The sequence below is a fragment of the Hippocampus guttulatus genome, chromosome 8 (genome assembly GCF_054856545.1).
Source record: "Hippocampus guttulatus isolate MCC_2025c chromosome 8, RoL_Hgut_1.0, whole genome shotgun sequence".
Taxonomy (NCBI): Eukaryota; Metazoa; Chordata; class Actinopteri; order Syngnathiformes; family Syngnathidae; genus Hippocampus; species Hippocampus guttulatus.
The window spans coordinates 12,771,686-12,794,139 of NC_141268.1; the positions used below are offsets into that span (position 1 = coordinate 12,771,686).

Here is a 22,454-nt window from a genome sequence, read left to right on the forward strand (position 1 = left end):
GAGAGCGTCAGTTTGATTGAGAATGTGTGTTTACGCCTCGGGCATAGTCTGCTAATTGCCCAGAGTCGGGATAGGTTAAAAGAAAATGAAACCAAGATTGAACATTTCAAAAATTTAAACCATTAACCTGTATGACATAAGTGAAAATGAACAAATCATTAAGAGAAGGGCTGTAAAAAGAAATTACTATCAAATTACTATAAATTACAAATCACTATCAAGTGAACGAACCTGCTCGTTATTTCTTTGTCCGCATCTGATCATATCAACCTGGCCTTTTAGCGGATCAGCCAGTCAGATGACCTCTGCCACGAATGTGCTCCCTAGTGTTATGTCATCAGCGTGTATATTTAGTTGAGTGTCTTGAATGTCCACTTATTGTGCCCGCGTGTGGTCTCGTGGCCTTGTCACATGACATGTTGCCTGTTGTGGTGAGTCACTGTTTTGGGGTTATTTTGGTTATTTAATCATGATTCTGCTGCTCAAGTGAAAAACTCCTTTTTGTTCATAAATACATGTTTGAATATATCCTGTCTTGCCTCCCCTGCGTCCCAGCACTTGGGTCCGCCGACCTTGTTTGCCTGCGCTCCACCATGACGCACCTTGACTCAAAGACCAATGTGTTCAAATCAAATTTATTATTCAACGAAACACGAGACAAAAGTTTTTTTTTTCTTTCAACCATCCCAAGTAGACTTAATGTTTCTTACAACTATATTTAGAGGAGCCTTTTAAATCAAAAGGGTTTTAATTGAACTCTTCATTTGAAAAGATTGGGATGAACAACATGCATCCCCAATATACAGTACATCCATCCATTCATCTTCTATATACGGATTAGCCCAAGCCTCACCAACATTGGTCTCTGCAGGCACCAGGTTACCCGTGCGAACGGCATAAGTAGTCCCCAGAGCTTTTCATAAAATAGCTCACCAGTGATAGGACATTATGATTTTTTTTTTTTGAGCAATGTTGTCAAGATGCTCATTTCAAAAATGTAAACACTGGCAGATATGTATGAAAAACGAAAAATATTGCACAAAATTATTCTACCCGTTTTCTAATTATACAATACAATACAATACATGCTGATTTATATAGCGCTTTCACAACAGCGGCAGCTGTAACAAAGCGCTTAACAAAACAGTTAACATAAAGTAAAATAATAAACACAACACATAACATAAAACACGGACAGCCGTGCAGTCCTAACCACTTTTCCGTCACACACTTTGTTGTTTGAAGCAGTTTGAGATAAAAGAGGAGAGAATCAAAGTGTCCTTTCACCAGTGGATCAGAGACGTCATGCTCAAAATGTGCACATGTCGGCTACAAGCTAAGTTTCAAAGTCAACAGGAAGCTGTAGCATCCATTGACGAAAAAGAGATTGGTTCACTTCTCCTGTCCCATGGAAATCCATTTCAATTCCAAGCGGCGACTCTTGGTTCCAAATACGCATCGGCGCTCTGCACCAACGCTCCTCTATCCTCATCCTCAACTTCAGCAGCCATCCATCCAGCCGCACCAACGCTGACTGTCCAACAGCGCCGACATATCCACTGAACAAAACGGGGTTGTGAAAAATGCTGCCCATTACAGGCGCAAAAAACACAAGCGCCCCAGGTCTGTCCAGCACCGACTGTCAATGGCGCCGACATTCCTCCCAATCAAAATCTGTGCTAGTACAGGCGTGCTGCCGAGAAGGCGCAACCACCAAGCACAGATACTTCTCCTTTGACGAATTTCGTGGCCAAAAAACGCTGAAAACAGTCCATATCAGGTCCACATGATGAAACAACAAACAACATGTGACAAAACAAAAGACACAAAAACACCAAAAAAGAACAAAAAAGCAAGGCTCTTGAAGAGCACTTGCCGAAGGCTGCCTACTCGGGCGCCATCTTGGGAAAAAAAATAAAAAATTATGGTGAAACGTCATTAACATACGTGACCAATGTCTGAAAATGAATATTATTATTTATTAATAACAACACATATTTTTAAAGGTAATTGGGGCAAATTTGTTGTTTCTAATCAGTATATAAGAAGTAGCTCACACTCCCATGAAGGTCGGCGACCCCTGGCTTACCCTGTTCATTTTCGCAGGTACCGCAGTTCCCTCTACACGGAAATCATGTATTTATTTTTCATCTTTCGGTTTTAGTTTGTCAATAAATGCAATTATGAACGGTTGTTTCCATGTCACCGAATAATTTGCGTTTGGCTGGCAACTTTCTGGGTTAAACCTGACTTCAGCAACCTTATGTGTTACAAGCAGGAAAGAAAATGCATGCTTTTTTTTTTGTTTCTCATTCCTTACACACTCGTGAGCAGCTGATAGACAATTCAAAGAAAAAGAAGATTGCTCAATGCTGAATAGGAAACGACAGAGAGCAACGCTTGATTGCACTTGTAAACTTGTCTGACTGCATTTGTGTCTCAGCAGAACTTGCTTCTGTCCAAACACTAAATGCCACCGTTGCATGACGTGGCTGCTTTCCTACTTATTTCCCTTGCTTCCCTTTCCTACTTGCTTCCCTCTACTATGCTCAAATATTCGGTCCTGTTCTATTCTATAAAATGACTGTATTTATTTTATATTATTTATGATACTAGATTATAGTTAACAAAAACTAATGAAATAACGAAAATTGAAACAACATTTTCATTAAAGATGTCAAATGTAAAAATGAGTGATTTTTTAACTGTCTGAAAGTATATTTTACCTTCATAAAACTCACAAAAACTGATGGTAGCTAATTATATAAATATTATTTGTCAATTAATTTCATTCATGAGCGTTTTGGGTATTTATTTTGGTGGTACTGTACAGATGTACAGAATTCAGAAAGTTGAACAGTTGTTTGGGGTTTTACTTTACACAGTACTCAGCAGCTTTTTTGTTTCACTCAACCAATACTCCACACGTGGAAAGAGACAAAACTAATACTAAAACTAAAAACTAAAATAAACAAATCACTTAAAAAAACTGATAAAATCGAACAAACCCATTCTTAAAACAAATGTAAAGTAACTGAATAGAAAATACAAAAGTCAAATCAAAAACTAACTAGAGTCACACTCACACCTAGGGACAATTTAGAGTGTTAAATCAGCCCGCCACGCATGCTTTTCGAATGTGGGAGGAAACCTCAACACCCGGAGAAAACCCACGGAGGCCCGGGGAGAACGTGCAAACTCCACACAGGAAGGCCAGAGCTGGGATCGAACCCACGCCCTCTGCACTGTGATGTCAACACGCTCGCCACCGGAACAATGGGCCACCCTTAAAAATAAATAAGAAATGTAATGTTTTCTATCCCGGCATCATGGTGAGCGACTGATTAGCATTCGGCCTCATATTGCAGAGGCCCAGGGTTCAATTCCGGCTCCAGCCTTCCTGTGTGGTGTTTGTATGTTATCCTCGTGACTGCGTGGGTTTTCTCCAGGTACCGGTACTCATGTTTCCTCCCACCTTCCAAAAAACATGCACGTAGGTTAATTGATCACTCTAGATCAGTGGTTCTTAGCCTTTTCAGAGGTACTGAACCGAACCAGTTAATATGCGCATTCATCGAACCCTTCATTAGTAAAAAAATTTTTTAAAAAATCTATAGGTATATTTTATACAAATTAAAGATATTAAAAAAACCCACATTTATTAAAAACAGAAAAAAGTAAATACAATTTCAAGGGATATGTATACTTTTTTTTTTTTTTACGTACTATCAAGACAGTCACACGTTGATTACAAAGCGAACTAAATTTCCCACAGCACTGATTGGACAAGCAATATAATGTGATCATTGGCTGCCAGTGATGGCCAAGTGGGCGTGTCATAACTAATTGACATGTTGAGTCACGTATGTCTCCCCATGGCAGAGGCTCCGTCGAACCCCTAGGGTTCAATCGAACCCAGGTTAAGAACCATTGCTCTAGGTTGTCCTCAGGTGTGAGTATGAATGTGAATGGTTGTTCGTCTGTGTGCCCTGCAATTGGCTGTCAACCATTTCAGGGTGTAGCCCGCATGCCGCCCAAGGACAACTGGGATAGGCTCCAGCACACCCGTGACCCTTGAGAGGTGAAGCGGATTAGAAAATAGATGCTTTTGATTCCATCCAAATTCAGTTACAGATCAACAACAACCCACAGAAACGGTTGCTCCTAGTACATTAATTCCTCGAAGTACGAGTTCTTTTCGTTAAGCAAGAACTTCTAGTTTCTGGTAAAGTTGTTCCAAAATTCCTTTCAGTGAGCGTGACGACAGTCATGACGGCTCCACTGTGCTACGACTGCTTAATAAAGCGACAACACTGCCAAAGCTGGGCTTAAAAAAAAAGTGGGGGAGGGGTCATTGTGATGTGAGGGATACATGACTTAATTTCAGCAAAATATTCTGCCTAGTTCGGATGCCTTCCTGATGAGTTTTTATGTGTGTCACATAATTCTGGGAGTTCTTATTTTAAGTACATACTCATAATGTGTAAATATATCTGAATAATCAGGGTTCGGGTTTTCGTTGGGGTAGGTAGGGTGACTTATAATGCCTTGTGAATATTTTTACGGGGGGGAAAAACTGCTTGAAAGAAGGCAAATTCAGTTTCACCAAAACTGCCAAGTAAAATAAATAAAAGTGCCAGATAAGGACATACATAGTTTGGCTTTATCTGAGATATGTAACTTTGGTCGGATCTTATTTTTGCAGTGCAGTATGCATGTGGACTTTCATGTGTTCAAATACGGTACGTCATTTTTATGTTCTCCATTGTTTTCAGTCCATTGTGTGAGCGACGGCGGGTTACGCTGTACTGTCAGCGGCTGAGCGGCACGCAAGGTGTGTACACCTGCTGCTTTCAACTGCTGGTATTAACAAAGATAATTTATTTCCTCATGGGCGTGTATGTGCTGACAGGAAAGGTGTACCGGCTTTGAAGCACACTCTTGACTTTCTTGTCTTCGGCCCTCCCTTCATTCGCAACATGGAATTCTGTCGGCTCTGCTTCGTGCTCCTCGCCGTCTTGGTCACTGGTGAGTTCTGCTTCATTTTCTCTTTACTTAAGTACATATTTACAGACTGTGTGTTGTGTGTCAATGACATGGTGGTCATTACACTTGAAATGTCACAGCATTGTCCAACTCGATTTGACTGAATACACCTTGGACTTGAGACTTGAGTTGTGACTTTTGTCTTAAGGAAAAAAAAACCCCTAAACTAAAGTAAATTCTTTTTTTTTTATGTCAGCCATTAGACAAGACAAGTGCAACTATAATACCTTAAAAGAGAAGTCAACATTATAATGATATATTTTCAGAGCTAATTGATCATTTAACATGTTACTCAATATTATATACTTTATATGTTAAGTGATGTTCCATCCAATTACACTGACCTTAACTTTTAAAGTTTTAAAGTTGATCCTCATTATTCCTTACTTTTCACTTGATAATCATCCATCCATTATTAGAACTGCTTATCCTCACGAAGGTCGCGGGCTGGGTGGAGGCAATTCCAGCCGTCTTTGGGCAGTAGGAGAACCCTGAACTAGTTTGCCGATCGCAAGGGTACACAACCAACCATTTGTGCTCACAATCACTCCTAGGGGCAATTGAGAGTGTTCAATCAGCCTGCCATGCATGTTTTTGGAATGTGGGAGGAAACTGGAGTACCCGGAGAAAACCCACGCAGGCTTAGCGTAAACATACAAACATCACAAAGGAAGGGAATTGAACCCTGCACCTCTGTGGCTCAATCACATTGTAATTGATATTAATCATTATTAACATGTATGTGAAATTCGTTCCTTAGATCAGGGATGGGCAACCTAATGATGAAGGGGGGGGCCACAATTTTTCATCAGTGCTACTAAGGGGGCCACATAGGACCACAGACTTCCTAGCCAGATGTATGACAAAATGATCTTTTGAATATGGACAAAATATGTGCGTGCATATATTTCTGTCTGATTGAAACAATTTGAATCATGCACTGAAAAAATTGGTGTGATAAATTTACTGAATTTCATTTTGTCAAGTGGTTGCACGAGTTTAATAGATATGAAGCCCAAGACTTGGTATTTTTCCCACAAAAATCAAGTCACTCAAAATTATAATATTGTATGTGAATCAAAATCCATTAAAAATCATTGGGCTACTCATGTTGTAGTATAGGGCAATGCAAGACCCCATGCAAGTGCAATCAAGCCTTGTCTGCCATCTAGTGGTGAATGGTAATGTTGCAACTTAAAACGATGCAGTAGAACCGCGCGATTCGTGACGGATAGGGACAGGGCCAGCACACAAATAGCTAAAAGACAAATTTTGTCTTTCTTGGCCTCAAAAAATGTGTTAACCTCAATTTATATGCCAAATTTAAAAATAAGCCAATAATAGTCTTTAAAAATCATTATGGTGTAGTTGCGTCATTCAAACAAACCAGTTTGGGTTTCTATTATGTTTGAGTCACTTCCTGTCGCCTGCATGTTTTTTCATCTGTTTCTTTTTTTTTTTTTTTTTAATTACGGCTAATATATTTGCCCCACCCGCATTCTTGACATTTTTATGATTTTCTGTCCTGCAGGTGGTGCTGGGCAGCCAGATGGTGAGCGAAATTTTCCATTCGACTGCTTTTTAAAACATGAAGCAAAAATGCTTGCTTAATCATCACTTGAGTGGGTGTGGGTTTGTGTAAGGTGTACCATACACAAATGTGTGTGTACATGTCCACATGAAGTCAGAGAATGCTAATGCAAACCTTGAATTGACATCCTCAATTTTATTTTATTCATGATACTGTAACTCAGAGCAGAAATGACTTCCAGGCACTATAGAGCCATACGCCTCACACCGGACCTCAAATAGCCTGAAGTTCGGTGTTGGTCGGCCTTCTGTCTCACTCGGTTGGGTTGAGGGAAAATGGTCGAGGAGAGGTATTCCAGCAAGGATAATGCAATAGAGTGCACTGTACTAAGTTCCGTGAATTAGAAATAGGAAGGCTCCTGTGATTAACAATATTGAATGTATTAGTACTACTCAGTGTTGGACAATTTGCTCACTAATTGTTGTGATTACAAGTTAATTTGGCAAAAGGTAATTGTAACTAAATTACTCCAGAATAAATTTAATGATTGCATTACTTTTTTTTTTTCGAAAAACCTTCAAATATGCAATAGAATTTGGATCAAACATATTTATTGAACTTCTGACCACTAGTGGTCCATATACTGTGGGTTCTATTTAAATATTTTCTGAACTACCAAAGGTTTCCACCATGCTTTTAACTCACTTTAGTGTAACACAAAAGAAAACGTTCACCCAGCTCGCAAACAATTGGTACACACCCCCTGTTACTTCTGAGTTTTTTCAGCAAAATCTTTCCCACAGCAGTGCTTTAAACTCTTTGTACTGTAAATTCAATCAATCAACCTGGGGTGAGTCAGTGATAGACCGCTTTATGAGATTAAAGTTGCTAACAATGGAGTTCGACAAACACAAAAGGCCAGTTTTTAACTTGGCGGATCAAGTACTCTTGTGTGGCTGTACTATGCATTGAGGCAACACCCACATACCTACCTGAACTCTGGCCCTGATTAGCTGACCATGAAAGTGTACGCTAGACGACAATTACTTATGTCTGTCACACCTCCACATTCACAGAAGTTGGGCAATTGGAAAAATCGCTGGAAAAATTCTGTCCTGTGACTGGCCTAGTGAGTCAGGTCTGATAATAGCTGTTCGCTTGTCACTCATTATCAGTGCATAATAATGACAAATAGTCATTATTATAGCTCCTATACTTTTAGTTCTTCTACTTTCTTCCTTTCATACCTTTGCTGCTATATATTGGAAATTTCTCCAATGTGAGACGGATAAAGGTTTTCTTTTCTTATTCTTAAATGGACTACCCATTACTACATTGTTATTTTGAATACAGTTATTCGCAGAACTGATACCACTACAGTGGTACCTCTATTTACAAGCGTCTCTTCATACGAAACGTCTCAACGGGAAAATATTGCCTCTTGTTACGAAAGAAATTTCAAGATACGAAAGGTAAAACCACAGTATGGCCTGCTACTCACAACTCTGAGTTTCCTGAACAAAACATACTTATAGCTGCTCTGCCATTGGCTATTACCTCGCATCTTCTTGGCATCCCATTGGCTAAGAGGGACTTCTACCGTATGTGTCTATGTGTGTAGATAGATTAGATATGCATCCATGCAGCATCCTCGTCATTCGCCCCTCGGGCCATGGAGCGTTCCCTTAGTTTTGTGTAAATGTGAATCACCCAGAAAAAAAGTGTTCACCAGTCCGGCGATCTCTCACTATGCTGATGCTTGCCTCTGACGTTTTCGAAGGATTGTTAAAAGCCGAAAAGCAAACGTCCATGGATCCGTTCTTTACAAAACGCCAGGCAAAAACCATTTCCAAGAGAGAACATGGACTAAAGAGGGCAAAAAAACGATGAGGACGCAGTTAAAAGTTAAATGACCATCATTTTTATTCCTTACTCTATTGTTTGATTTTTACATTATGCATAACTCTTATTTATTGTGCGATAATCAAACATGTAACATGCATTTGTTACATATTTTGATGCATGTTTATGCTTCAGAAAACATTTATGTCTGAATTTTGGTGGGGCTTGGAACGAATTAGGGCATTTACATGAAAAACGCGTCTCGACTTACAAAATGTTCTAGTTAAGAAATTTCTTCCAGAACCAATTAATTTCGTAAGTAGAGGTACCACTGTAAATTCTTGTAATAAGTATAGATGATAAAAGGATGTTGCCGTTTCTTAACTGTATTTTTGTGAGCACTACTGACAGAGTAGCAGTGAATGTAGCGGCAGAGAGAGGTTAGTGACATAAACTTTTAGGGCACTAAAAGAAGCTTTACTAATGGACACAGGTAGGGGACAAATCTTTGAGTAGCATTGAGCATTGAGATATAGCTTCAATAAGAAAATTTATAATCGCATTTTTACCAATGTATTTTGCATGTGGTGCTTCTTCCAGACTAAGTGATCCAACCGTAAACCATGCACTGTGGTGTTTTTGCCGTAGAGACAGGACAAAAATGTGAAAATGCCGCAGACAAATGAATGTATTCAAGTACGGTGCCTTTAGTGAGTGGCAACGTAAGATGGCAGCTGGTGGCTTCTCTTCTCAGAAGCGGCATTGTTAGTCCATTCCTATATAACTCTGTGGGGAGCAATATTAAACTAGCGCTGGCCGTGTAAATAAACTGATGCTAACCATGACAGCTTGGATGGTAACCTGACTTATTCGTAATGGAGTGTTACTGTCACACTGATTTTTTTTTACTATATGTTTTTAAGACACTCAATTAAAAAAAAATCTAAAAGAGGCAATAAATTGTACCTATCAAGGAGAAATGTTGCTTATTCTGTGTGATAATTCTTCAGAATCCTCTCAGGTGCCAATGGTGCCTTTGCGATGCTTCTGTTAACTATAATCTTTAGCCTAGATGTTAGTAAACAAGGGATGGGTATTTTTTTTAAAATTCTCTTCATTTGCCATAAGAGACTATTCCAACAGTTGCAGTTGTGGAAGGTCATTAAACCCAAGTTTATGGATCAGCACCAAACTGCGGGGGGTGCTCGCTATGGGTGTGTCCTTGCACACACCGTAGATAATTGACAACTTGTCAGTCACAACAAAAATGTAATTGTGTTAATTGTGATGATGGTAATGGGAAATCTGAATGTGGTGTGTGTGTGTGTGTGTGTGTGTGTGTGTGTGTGTGTGTGTGTGTGTGTGTGTGTGTGATACAGTATGTGGCACAGTGTTGGTGAACTCCAGGATTGTGGGCGGTCAGACGGCACCCGAGGGGGCTTGGCCCTGGCAGGCGAGCTTACACAGGAATAACTTCCCCATATGTGGAGCATCGCTGATCAACAACCAATGGGTGCTGTGTGCCGCTCACTGCTTGCAAAAGTGAGGCTCTCTCCACTCGGAAGTACATTGAACCCCCCTTCCCCTCCTTTCCCCACGTGATTTAAAACACATTTAACTACATTTAACTGCACTTTTTAAAGTTCAAGCCATTGTTTGGCCATTTTTTTTTTGTTGTTGCTCTGAGCACTGCATGGTGGCAGTGATCTGAACTCATGACGAGCGGCAGTGAGCATTTCTTCAAAAATGAGACTACAGGCCTTTTATTGCCACTCACAATTGAATTTTACTGTCAAATTAAACAAAACAAAGAGACTTACGCAGTTAGAATTTAACACGACCACGTCGAGTCAGCTGCCTTAATGCTAATGCTAACATATAGGCCTCTATATTGGTACGCAGCACAAGTGCGCTCCAGCATACAATCTGGTGCATCTTGAGTTTCGTACCAGTACAAGCCTTGTTTAGCGTGTTTGGGAATTTGGCAGGCAGCTTTGTGCCATGCTCGGCGTTTCGGTGTACCCAGAATGCTTCCCTTGACACGCACCCAATGCATCTGACAATTTGGTAGCTGAAAGTAAACTAAACTTAACACCTGCGGGTACCAGGTTGAACTGTGCTAAGATGCATGCATATGCGAAAATACTAACACTTGTAGCCTGCTCCTTCACACAGTTAGACCTCCCTATGTGCTAGGCACGAATATAAAGTAGAGCCCCTAATGAGGAACCGTAACAAACGCTAACGCATAGCATCAAAGTGTTGAAGGTAGCATTGTGACGTCTCCATGTATGAACTCGTGTGTCAATATTATACTGCTCCCAGGTGGTCAGTGCAAACACACCAGAAGGAGGAGCAGAATGACCAGTGAAGTGAAGCAAAAAGTATCTCTGTGCCGACTAGTACGATGATGTCACTGAGTTGTGTGTTTGTTAACAGCACACCCTCCTCCAGCCTGCGGATTTTTCTGGGCCGCCAAACCCAGGAGGGGACCAATGACAACGAGCAGGCGCGTGATGTGGCGCAAATCATCCTCCACGAGGACTACAGCCCTACTACCAACGACAACGATATTGCCCTGATGCGGCTCTCCTCGCCTGTCGAGTTCACCACCTTTATTCGGCCCGTCTGCCTCGCCGCTCAAGGCAGTGACGTCCCAGCCGGAACCGAAACCTGGGTCACCGGATGGGGCACGATAGACAGCGGCGGTACGTACATCTATTTAGCTTGCTCCATATGTTCTGTACTGTATTCTTGACACATGACCCAATTCTTTACTCGATACCAGTAGTCGGCAACTCCGTTTGCATCCACGTTTGCAAACTCCCTTTGTTTGATGCTAGGACACCATGAGAGGCCAACAGCAAAGTAATGACAGAGGCACTGATATTCTGCTGACTGTCGAGATGGACTTTTTTGACAGACTTTTAAACAATTTGTGGCCATCTTTCGGGGGGCCCAGCACGAGTGTAATGCAAGGCAGAGGCTAACTGTGCCCATGAGTGGGGTTTTCTTTCTTTTGGAATTATTTTGTTTTTGGAAAGGTATTTACGCCATTGTAGGAGTGAACACAACTGTCTTGTTTCCTTTTTAAATCTAGTGTGAAATGTGCATGTTGTCTTTTACATTGTAGAAGCAGAAAAAGACATGCTGGAGTCAATTTTTAAAATGACTGCTTTCTTGTCTTGTCAGTCCCGCTTCCGTCGCCGCAGGCACTACAGGAAGTGACCGTTCCTGTGGTATCCAACAGCGACTGCAACGACGTTTACGGCATCATCACCAGCAACATGATCTGCGCTGGAACCGAAAATGGGGGCCGGGATTCATGCCAGGTGAACTTGAAATATTCAATACATGGTGAATATTTCAGCCTCACAGTATTATTGGACGTTTTGTTCACTTCTTCTTGTGTTCATAAATTGAATTGAAAATTATTGAATTGAATTCAACGTTACCGTCAAATGTGCTGTATGTATGTGTAACATACAGCACAGATGAAATTTCTTCACTCTCAACATAAAACGAGGAGCTGCCGCGGGTGTCTGCGCCGCCATCAAAAGAAAGGTTAACAAAAATGACAAAATAATACAAGACATTAGTTTTATTAATAGTTTACATTTTAAATAAACCAAAAACTACAATCCCAAACCTCTGTAATTTATTTTAATTTCAAACATCACCCTTGAAATAAATAATTTACAGATTATTTGATTCTGGGCGGCCCGGTGATCCACTGGTTAGCGCGTTAACCACACAGTGCAGAGGTCGCGGGTTCGACCTTCCTGTGTGGAGATTGCGTGTCCTACCCCGGGCCTGTGTGGGTTTTCCCCGGGTACTCCAGTTTCCTTCCACATTCCAAAAACATGCATGGCAGGCTGATTGAACACAATAAATTGTCCCCAGGTGTGAGTTTGAGATCGGATGGTTGTTCGTCTCTGTGTGCCCCGTGATTGGCTGGCAACCGGTTCAGGGTGTGCCCCGTCTACTGCCCGAAGACAGCTGGGATAGGCTCCAGCACCCGCCGCGACCCTTCTGAGAATAAAGCGGAACGGAAAATGGATGGATGGAGGGATTATTTCATTCTGAAAAAAATGCACACTACGCGTGCACACCATATATGTGCCCATGCAGCCGAAGACTCTTTGTAACTTCCACAAACAACCCAGGCAAAACTTGACACTAGTTAATACAGTACTGTACTTCCCCATTGACTCGGTCTTAGGCGCCATCTTGTGGCCTTGTAAATTTCTACAGAAGGGGCACAAAATTGTGAAATTGAGACTTCTGTGAAAGTCTGAGGATAGCTCAAACTTTACCTATCATTTCTGACAGTTTTGATTGACTGTCTTTGTTCATCCAGAACACTTCAATCCATCCATCACTTAAAAACTACATTTCACTTTCTCTGGATGAACTCAAGTGGCTTTCAATCTGGGATGGCCTCCTTAGGGTCTGCGACCTGTAACTGGAGCTTCATAGAATATTTGCAATTCATTATTATTATCTTGGAAATACTGTACCTTGAACGTACTTAGACTTTGAAAAAATGTTGGCAATTGTGTCACTGTTTGCAGGGGGATTCAGGCGGTCCGTTGGTGAGTAAAAACGCTACTCGGTGGATCCAACTCGGCGTGGTGAGCTTTGGACGAGGATGCGCATTGCCCGACATCCCAGGAGTCTATGCCCGAGTGTCCCGATATCAGATGTGGATCGCGGATCGCGTCACTGGCGACCAGCCGGGCTTCGTCGACTTTGTGCCTGGCACAACCACCACAGGGGGGGCTACGTTGGTGTTCCTTTCGGCACCTTTACTTCTCACTCTTCTACCGACAATCTTCACCTCCCTGGTGCTCATGTGATGAGGACCATCAACATCATGTCAACAGTGGGGGCTTAAAATTACATTACAGGAAGCGAGCTACCGTAAACTCATTTGATTGAGTTGCCTAATGAAGAATTTCTTTCTTTTTTTTTTTTTTAATCTCTCAGGTTTTCTGTTATTTTTGATGAAGTAATCACAAGCGAACAGTAAAATATGCGTACGTAGCTTTTTATCGCACTTAGAGATTTTACATGACAAAAGGTTCGAAATGTAAGCAGTCACATGTCTCAGCATGACAACGTCCTTTTTGTTTGCCACAGGTTCACCTCATGTAAAGTTTTGCATTGAATTACATTTCGACGTGAAGTTGTCAATTTGAACGTTGAGCACTGTCGTGAATGCTGCAATCTGGGATCAGAAAGAAACTGTTCTCTTGCACTGTTGTGACATTTGAAGTTATGAATGCGTTTTTTATGATTGCTCCGCAATGTAATAATGTTTGTATTACTCTACTTGGGGTTGTTTCTCTTTAAGTAAATCATGTTGATATCAACATTAATTTTTGTTCGTTTACTATGGCCGAATAGTGAGAATGAATATTGTACGCACTGCCTATGACTTCAAATTGCCACGACAAAATTTCGCGTTGGCGGATCGATCCAAATATCGACAATACCAATGTTGATATTGGTACTGATCCATGCCAATGTTTTGAGAAGTTTTAGCTCCTCTGAGGTATCCGGTTTCAACAAACAATGCCAAACATCTTCATCGTCTTTTTCATCCATGAAATGATGACAAATAGTTATTTTTAAAAAACAGCTTCCCTTCACACTTATATGTTTAATTCAATGTCATATGCCGCGATGCATTTTACCTCTGCTCCCTTTTTCTACTGCCATCGCTTCACTTGTGTCACCAGTACCCTCGTTTGGTCATCCATTAACATAAAAGTATATTCAATCCATAGCAACACAAACATCTTTGGATTCATGGGGTTGGAGTTTGTTTTATAGTTGTCACAATTGTTTTTCCAACATTCCAGCTGAATTTGCGTTAGATTCTTTTTCATTTTCTTATTTTTTATTATTCATTTGTTGAATTGTTTACTTTGTTATCGAGTAAAAAAATGTTGGTTGTTAAATAATTTTCCAGCTATTTTAATGTATGAGAAAACATTGTTTTGTTAAAGGACAGCGGCAGGATTTTTTTTTCTCCTGGGGCTGAAGTTGGGCGAGAGTGATAAATAGAGGGGCTAAGAATATAATTCATCCATCCATCCATTTATTATTCGAACCACTTCATAAATAAATTTTATAATAGCAAATAAAATGCTGGGGGTGGGGTGAGGGTTAACTGAGACTACTTGGTGTGGGACCTGTGTCTATTTAGAGTACACCCTTTCTGTAATTTCCCCATATTACAATAACCATTTGCGTCTGTGCACATTTTTAAAAAAATCAATAATGTGATTTCAAAAAAATCTATTATCATTACTGTCACTATAAGTCACACTTATAGTGACATCTATTGGTAAAATTTGTTCATGACATCTGATATCTGCTTTAGAGAAGCTGCATGCTCAATACTATTAAAAATACCTTTTGGGGTTTAAAACTCGTTTTTAATGCACACTTTGACAGTTGGTCATAATCGTGAGACTTGGAGACTATAAAAGTAATATTGGTGATACCTCAGTAGTACCACTGTGTTCAATTATTAGCTAATTTCAAATAGGCTATATTTAAGTGAACATTTTCATTTTATTAAATGTTCCTTGATTCAAAAGAATTTTGTATTGTTTTTTAATACTGTTTTAATGCTGCATGTACAGCGCTCTATGCAATAGCCATAATCCATCCATCCATCCATCCACTTTCTGATAAACTTATCCTCACAAGGGTCGCGGGGCGCGCTGGAACCTATCCCGGCAGTAGGTGTGGTACACCCTGAACTGGTTGCCAGCTAATCAAGACGAACAGCCATTCACGCAATAGTGTTGCATGTTATTGGAATGTGGGAGGAAACTGGAATACCCGGAGGAAACCCACGATGGCACGGGAGAGTATGCAAACTCAACACAGGAAGGCCGGAGCTAGAATCAACCTGTGCACTGTGAAGCGGATGTGCTAAGCAGTCGACCAGCCAACAATGGTATTTTAAAGTGCTCTCAAATTAAAGATGATTTGAGTAATTGTCTATAAATAACTTTAAAACATCATAATCTTATATCCTCAACTATGAATACGGTGGCTGGCTGATCTTTCCGTTTAAAGAATCAAATGTGTCCCCTGAACACTAAAATTTACCCATCACAGCTTTCTGCTCACCTTTTTGGTTTGCGTTTGTGCTCTCACTTTTGAGCTTTCTTGGCCACCGTAGCGCGAGGCAAAAAAAGCAGACAGGTCGCATATGGGATGGGAGCAGCGGCGATCTGGACTCAGGGGAGAACATTTCAACTGCTTGGTGGAGGCGAGCAGCACGCGCAGTTCTGATTGTTTGGAAATGGACCACCGGTAACAGCCAACACACATGATCCGGAACCATTTAGCCTCCCATTCATCCGGACATTGACTTTTTTCCCCCCATTGGATTTTTCTCCCCCTCAAATATTTTTAATAGCATTCTGCTGGTTTTTGTTTCTTTAGAGAGCCTTTTTGCCGGGCGAAAGGTTTGGCGCTGCCCTGTCTTGGAGCCATGGGCTGCACGGTGAGTGCCGAGGACAAGGCGGCCGCGGAGAGGTCCAAAATGATCGACAAGAACCTCCGAGAAGACGGAGAGAAGGCGGCCAGAGAAGTCAAGCTGCTGCTTTTAGGCAAGCCTCGGTTTTCTGATCCAACAATTAGGTACAATGTATCCCGATGATCATTTGACGGGCAATGCAACACTTGCTCGTCACGACATTAGGTATACATGTTCACTCTAATGACGATGTCATTTGTGTAAATGTGTCCTTGCAAAGGTAATGATGCTCGGTTTTGATTGACAGTGTCAGTCTTACTCATTTTGCGCCCACATGATACTCTCATACTGACTGATAGCTCTAATCATTTGCCCCTCCTCTATTGCTCGATCACAGGGATGGGCAAATATTTCGAGAATAAAACGAAATAGAAATAAAAAAAAATAAATATTTTTTTTCTTTGAAAGAATGACTCTTATTTCATAATGCTACGATTCATAATTATATTGATTATAAATCACATACCAATTCTTTAATAAAATAGATCAAATGTGGTATATTCAAACGTAATTTTAAATTCGACTTAAATAAAGTTTGATACATTTTTTTGTTTTATTTCCAGTAAATCATTTCAACAATTATTTAATGAGGTCATGAAATCAAAACATAAATTCAAATGAATACATAAATAAATACATTTTTATTCAACAATTTTGGCAAAAAAAACGTCAAAAATGATCGAATTACATAATTGAATATCAATAAAGTCAAATCAATTGCTCTCATTTGTTAAATGTATTATTTGCAATGTGACAAAAAAATGAAACACACACACATCACGCTAGACAGCAATCAAAACTGGCTTGTACCTTCAAATGTTCTTTTGAACCAATTACACTTTTAGTTTTGTAACACACCTGCCTGTTTATTTTTGGCTCTGGAAAAGGTAAAACTTACAATAATTAGCGCTATGCTCTAAATGAGTGCAAATTGCATTCACCTCACTCCTCGTTGATCTTATCTTGTACAGCTCCTCATGTGCAAAAGTGTGTATACGTGCGTTGCTGAGTGGGAGGATGCTTGGTTTTGCGAGAGTGTTGGAGGACGTGTGTCATCTTGCTGTGACAAGCTGTTAACGCAAGCCAGGATGGAGAGCTGCAGGATGGCTAGTCAGCTGACAAGTCAATAAGAGAGGCCAGCAAGTGTGTGTGTGTGTGTGTGTGTGTGTGTGTGTGTGTGTGTGTGTGTGTGTTCTACACCAGGCCCACACCAGCATGTCTGTATGAAATCTTAAATAAGCACCACAAACATATTGTGCTAGGTGGACAATTTCAGAACTGATCTGAAGGTGGAGAAGCGGACTGTAAACTATGTAAAATGTTGCCAGACGTTGCTTGCCAGAATGGAGAGACTGTTGTCCCTTTTGCTTCTGTAAAAGCAACACTGGCGTTGAATGATGGGCCAAGGCGTTGAAGAGCCCGTAAAGTGAAATCACAGTTTTGTTTCTAAATACATTATACACGTTTGAAGATAATTTCGAAAAACATTTGCAAAAACTGAGAGCTATGTTGCATTAAACTGTGGAGATTTAGGGCGCTAGTTTCATGCCCAGCCCAAGTCTAGCACAAATTGGAGTCTAACTGTGTGCGTGGGTGGAATTTTATTCCTTTCAGTATTTTTGTAGACTGGCACAATTAGAAATGGGTGTTTGCGCCATTGTGGGAGTGAACGCAGCCAACTTGATTCTCGGCCAATTAGATTCCGGATGTCGTGTGGCTGATCCCCGTGTGCATTTGTTTACGCCGCCATTCTGGCAGGATATTAGCGATATTGGCAGTTGAAGGATATACATTGGAGAGCAGTGGTCGGGTTTTTTTTTTTGATAGCAGTTTTTCTCCCTGTGTGATGGTTAAAGAATGCTTAATGACCACCCAAAAACATCTCTGTACAATTAATAAATACACGACTCAACAAAGTCTTACTCCATTTCTCAACCACGGTCTCATAAAGGATACACTCTACTGAGAGCGTTGTCCTAAATCTTCCCCTTTGTGAAGAATGTCTTGAAATTGTATGATTTGCCTTCTCAGTGTATGAATAGACAGATAGGTTGCACATTCAAGCCAAGAAAGGGGCCTCAGCTAAAGTTCCAAATCATGTAGCATCCGTGTTGCTTTAGGGAAGGGTCAAGCCAATCTGTCTGCACGTTCGTGTTTGACAAGCTACCTTGCTTGAAGGATGTTTTGCTACTTTCCTGATTTTTAATTATCCATCCATCCATTTTCCGAACCGCTTAATCCTCACTAGGGTCGCGGGGGGTGCTGGAGCCTATCCCAGCTGTCTTCGGGCAGTAGGCGGGGGACACCCTGAATCGGTTGCCAGCCAATCGCAGGGCACACATAGACAAACAACCATCCACGCTCACATTCACACCTAGGGACAATTTTAGAGAGTTCAATCAGCCTGCCATGCATGTTTTTGGAATGTGGGAGGAAACCGGAGTACCCGGAGAAAACCCACGCAGGCCCGGGGAGAACATGCAAACTCCACACAGGGAGGCCGGAGCTGGAATTGAACCCGGTACCTCTGCACTGTGAAGTCGACGTGCTAACCACTGGACTACCGGACCGCCGATTTTTAATTATTTGAAGTGAATTGAGGCCAGAACCTACTTGAAGTATGTTCATTCAGCAAGGACGACAATCACAATTTGTTAAACTGGAAAGAAAATATCCAAGGGTAACCTTTTTTTTCTCAACAGCAAAACATCCACTGCCACTTATGTGTAAATCCCACCCTGGGCGCAAGAAGATAATAATAGGTTTTCACTGACATGACTAACATCTCAAGGGGAGACTGTCTGTCCACAAACGATAATAACCACCCACAAACTGACACGCTAGACACTTCGGCACGTCTCTCATCAATATCACTAATTCTTTCTAGAAACATTCTTTGTTCTGTACTTAGGCAAGGTGAACAGATTACATCTTCGACTCGGATGTTGACTTTTTGTTTTCTGACGTTGACGTTGTCTCCGCTGGAGTACACACTCGGGCAGTTTTGATTTGATGCACTCAGGCATTTTAACGTGACCTGCGCCAAAAGATTTACCGAAGCAATGTTTTACATTGACATGTTTTAATAATATCAGTAAATCCCCTTTCGTCCCTGCCAGCATTGATAAAATGCAGGCAAATGTCCAGCAGTATCGCTACACACTACAAAGCAATTGAATCCTACCAGGATTTTTAATCGAGTACTTGGCATGTTTCATTTTTTATATTCTTCATTATCTGGCGTCACGGTTGATGGTTATGTTGTTGAGGCAACAGAAGAGATGCTAGAGCAGAACAGATAAACGGGTTGGCAGTGGAGAAAAATATCTTTAGTCGAAGAGAACAAAAGAACCCGTCATTGAAATTGCGTCATGTGGCTCTGCTCTGCTCATTCCACTTGATGCGTTTTTCATGGTTATAGCAGGTACTACAGGCTCTGTTGAACAAAGTCAATATATACATTTAAACCGCTGTTGTTCACTCATTTGTTGAAATGATTCATCATCGCTAGTTTATCGTAGTATATTGTAGCACAAGGATGTCAGACTCATTTTTGTCACGGGCCACATTGTAGTTACTGTTTCCCTTGGAGGGCCATGATGACATGAAACCAAAAAAGAATAATGCTCAACTATTAATTTAAATGACTGTAATGAGGGTTTGGTAAAAGGAAAATGCTTACAATAACTCTCCTACTTATTACATAGGAGAGTTTGAAATGTATTGGTTTGAAATTTGGTTCAGATTTGAGCAAGCATCATCGAAGTTGATGTGTTTGATTTGCTTTCGCAGGCCACATAAAATGAGGTGGCGGGCCAGATCTGGCCCCCGGGCCTTGGATTTGACACCTGTGTTGTAGCATATAAGTAGCTAGGACCCCCCCAACACACTATGTTACTGCACCTTAGCTGTGGACGCCGTTGTTTAACAGAGTGCTCTGCAGTCCACTTGGCTGCAGTGGGCTGTTTTGTTTTTTGTTTTTTTTTTAAACTGTCCTCAGTCTTATTTCAAATAAAATTACAACGGCCACTTGCAAAATTAAATCTAGGAGGCCGTCACTGTCCTTTGTAGTTGTTATCGCATGTGTTGGGTTCACTGATGTTGGTTTTTTGGAGTTTCTTGCGCAAGTATTTTGAAATCAATAGTTGGGCGGTTGACTGGTTAGCACGTTGACCTCACGGTGCAGAAGTGCAGGGTTCAGTTTCGGGCTGTGGCCTTCCTGTGTGGAGTTTGCATGTTCTCCCAGGGCCTGCATGGATTTTCTTCGGGTACTCCGGTTTCCTCCCACATTCCCAAAAACATATGTGGCAGGTTGATGGAACAATCGAAATTGTCCCTTGATGTGAGTGTGAGCATGGATGGTTATTTGTCTCTGTGGCCCCTATGATTGGCTGGAAACCAGTTAAGGGTGTACCCCACCTATTGTGATAGGCTCCAGCATGTCCGCGGTCCTTGTGAGGACAAGCGGATGAGAAAATGGACGAATGGATGGATGGATATCTGAGTATGATTTGAGGTTAGATGGTTCAGTTGGGACGACTGTGAGGAGGAAGAGCTGTGTGTGTGTGTGTGTGTGTGTGTGTGTGTGTGTGTGTGTGTGTGTGTGTGTGTGTGTGTGTGTGCGTGTGTGTGAAGAAGGCTCGTGCAAAACAGTTGTTGTGGGTGACGTTAACCGTTCATTTTATATGATCTAAAATACAAAAGTACTGCTTAGTGTGCTGCGCGGACCGACACTTCTACTAGTTGACCAGTAGAAGTGTCAACAGTTCTACTAATTGACGAGTGGGTTGGCTTTATTTATTTGTTTCCCGTGAAGACGACACTTTATCCGAATGGCTTGCGTCACAATCGTGTTGGACTTCCACCAATGTTACTGGCTTTTTCCCTTAACGACACACCGATCCACGATGGGGTTGTGTCAGTGCCTTCAGGTACCACCTGGAGACCACTCGATTCAAACGTCAAGGGCAAAACAATGACGCTGCAATGCAGAAAACTGGGAAGTCTGAAATGTTCTTGAAAGGTCACTCTAAGTTGAGCTAAAGCATATGATAGACAAATGCAAATATCTACAGACCTTAAGGCTTTGACGAGCATTTGGACAACCATCAAAGCCATAGTCAGAGCATATTTCAATAGATGCTCTGATTGTTTTCAACTCCTCACTCGTCTCTGACGCAGCACAAGACCAGGTGAAGTACCGATCAGAAACAAACTGGCAAAACATAAAAATTGCATTGCAACTTCAGAGTCAATGAAGTCCCGAGGCCTTCATGTGATCCACCGTTACGTCTAAACGCTTCCTCCTCAGGGTTCTGCCTAATTGGATCCTTCCCCATTTTTCATTTTCCAGTCACACTCCCATTATGGGCGGCATTCATAATTCAGGATGCAGTCTAATATCACCTTATTTTCCTGCTCGGTCTTTTCCATCACACTTCTCATGTCTTCGATGAAGAGCGTATGAGTGGCAAAGTCTTTTCAGGATGAGTATTCATCACTTTTGACTCCAATCTATCTGCGTAATTGCATTTGACTCCAAAGTCAGCTGTTGGAAGAGGCACTCGATGAAGTTTGTTTCTGTTGACTTACCAAAAAAAAAAAGCACTTTTCAGCTTGATGGCGGATTGTGATGAAATGCAAAAATTAGCTTGCCAGATACTTAGAAATCCGTTTTATTAGGAAGATTAAAAATAGTGCTACGTAAATGGAACGCTATCTGCTGTTATGAAGTAGGAATTTTCATCAGCTGACCCAGAGCAAGACCAAAATACAGTATAAAAAATAATTGGACAGGCATATGTGTATATATATATATATATATATATATATATGCAATATCGATATTCATTACAAAGGCGTGTTTAGACTAATGGAAGTGCATAGAACATATTAGCGTCAAGACAATTTGGGGATTTGACCTCCTCTTTAATGAGTTGGCCTAATAGCAGCCCAACTGCAACCCCACAGTCTGTTTCTCTTTTATGCGGTTGCCATGGTTATACTTGCTTCATCCATCAGGTTTTCCACTGCTCATTTTTTAAAATAATAATCAAGGAGAAAAAAAACAGCAGGCAAACAAAATACTTGCTGATCAAGCTGATTGGGATCATGTTTTTTTCATCCCATTCAAGTTGTTGAGTCCTACATTTCCAAGAGCTGCCCTACATACCGTTAATCATCGCTACAGAAAACCATATCCATGTGATATTGTACAGCTGATTGGATTAGCTCAAATCTTCTCATTGCATTTGTTGAACCGAAATTAAAGGGCATTGTTCTGCTCCGATGCATTCATGGGTAAAATGCTAATAAAATCCAATACAAGAGCTCGACGAATTATTATTCGTTCTGACAGGGTAAACAATATTTGTACTGCAGTGGTTTGGCATTTCAGTATGATTTTCTACATAAATGCAGATTACTTCTAATGGATGAGAGTGGGGGCGGCCAGGTGGTCGACTGGTTCGC

The 22,454-nt window shown here is 41.1% G+C and overlaps 2 protein-coding genes across 2 annotated transcripts in view; both read left to right on the forward strand.

Moving 5' to 3' along the window:
• The first annotated feature begins 4,912 nt into the window (after positions 1-4,912).
• On the forward strand, positions 4,913-13,800 carry LOC147201214 (serine protease 33-like). Its single transcript, XM_086118644.1, has 6 exons — positions 4,913-5,028; positions 6,578-6,598; positions 9,799-9,961; positions 10,859-11,127; positions 11,612-11,751; positions 12,994-13,800. The coding sequence occupies exons 1-6, from the start codon at positions 4,980-4,982 to the stop codon at positions 13,276-13,278; spliced, it is 927 nt and encodes a 308-aa protein (XP_085974770.1). The 5' UTR covers positions 4,913-4,979; the 3' UTR covers positions 13,279-13,800.
• A 1,809-nt stretch (positions 13,801-15,609) lies between these two features.
• The window catches only part of LOC147201215 (guanine nucleotide-binding protein G(i) subunit alpha-2), a 37,531-nt gene continuing 30,686 nt past the window's right edge, over positions 15,610-22,454 (forward strand). The window contains exons 1-2 of the mRNA XM_086118643.1: positions 15,610-15,757; positions 15,890-16,056. Of these exons, the coding sequence (XP_085974769.1) occupies positions 15,654-15,757; positions 15,890-16,056 (271 nt within the window). The 5' untranslated portion in view covers positions 15,610-15,653. The remainder of the gene's footprint in view (positions 15,758-15,889; positions 16,057-22,454) is intronic.

Coding starts and splice junctions, on each gene's coding strand:
- LOC147201214 (XM_086118644.1), top strand. CDS start 4,980: ATGGAATTCTGTCGGCTCTGCTTCGTGCTCCTCGCCGTCTTGGTCACT. Junction 6,599..9,798: donor TGGTGCTGGGCAGCCAGATG/GTGAGCGAAATT, acceptor TGTGTGATACAG/TATGTGGCACAGTGTTGGTG. Junction 11,128..11,611: donor GGGCACGATAGACAGCGGCG/GTACGTACATCT, acceptor TTGTCTTGTCAG/TCCCGCTTCCGTCGCCGCAG.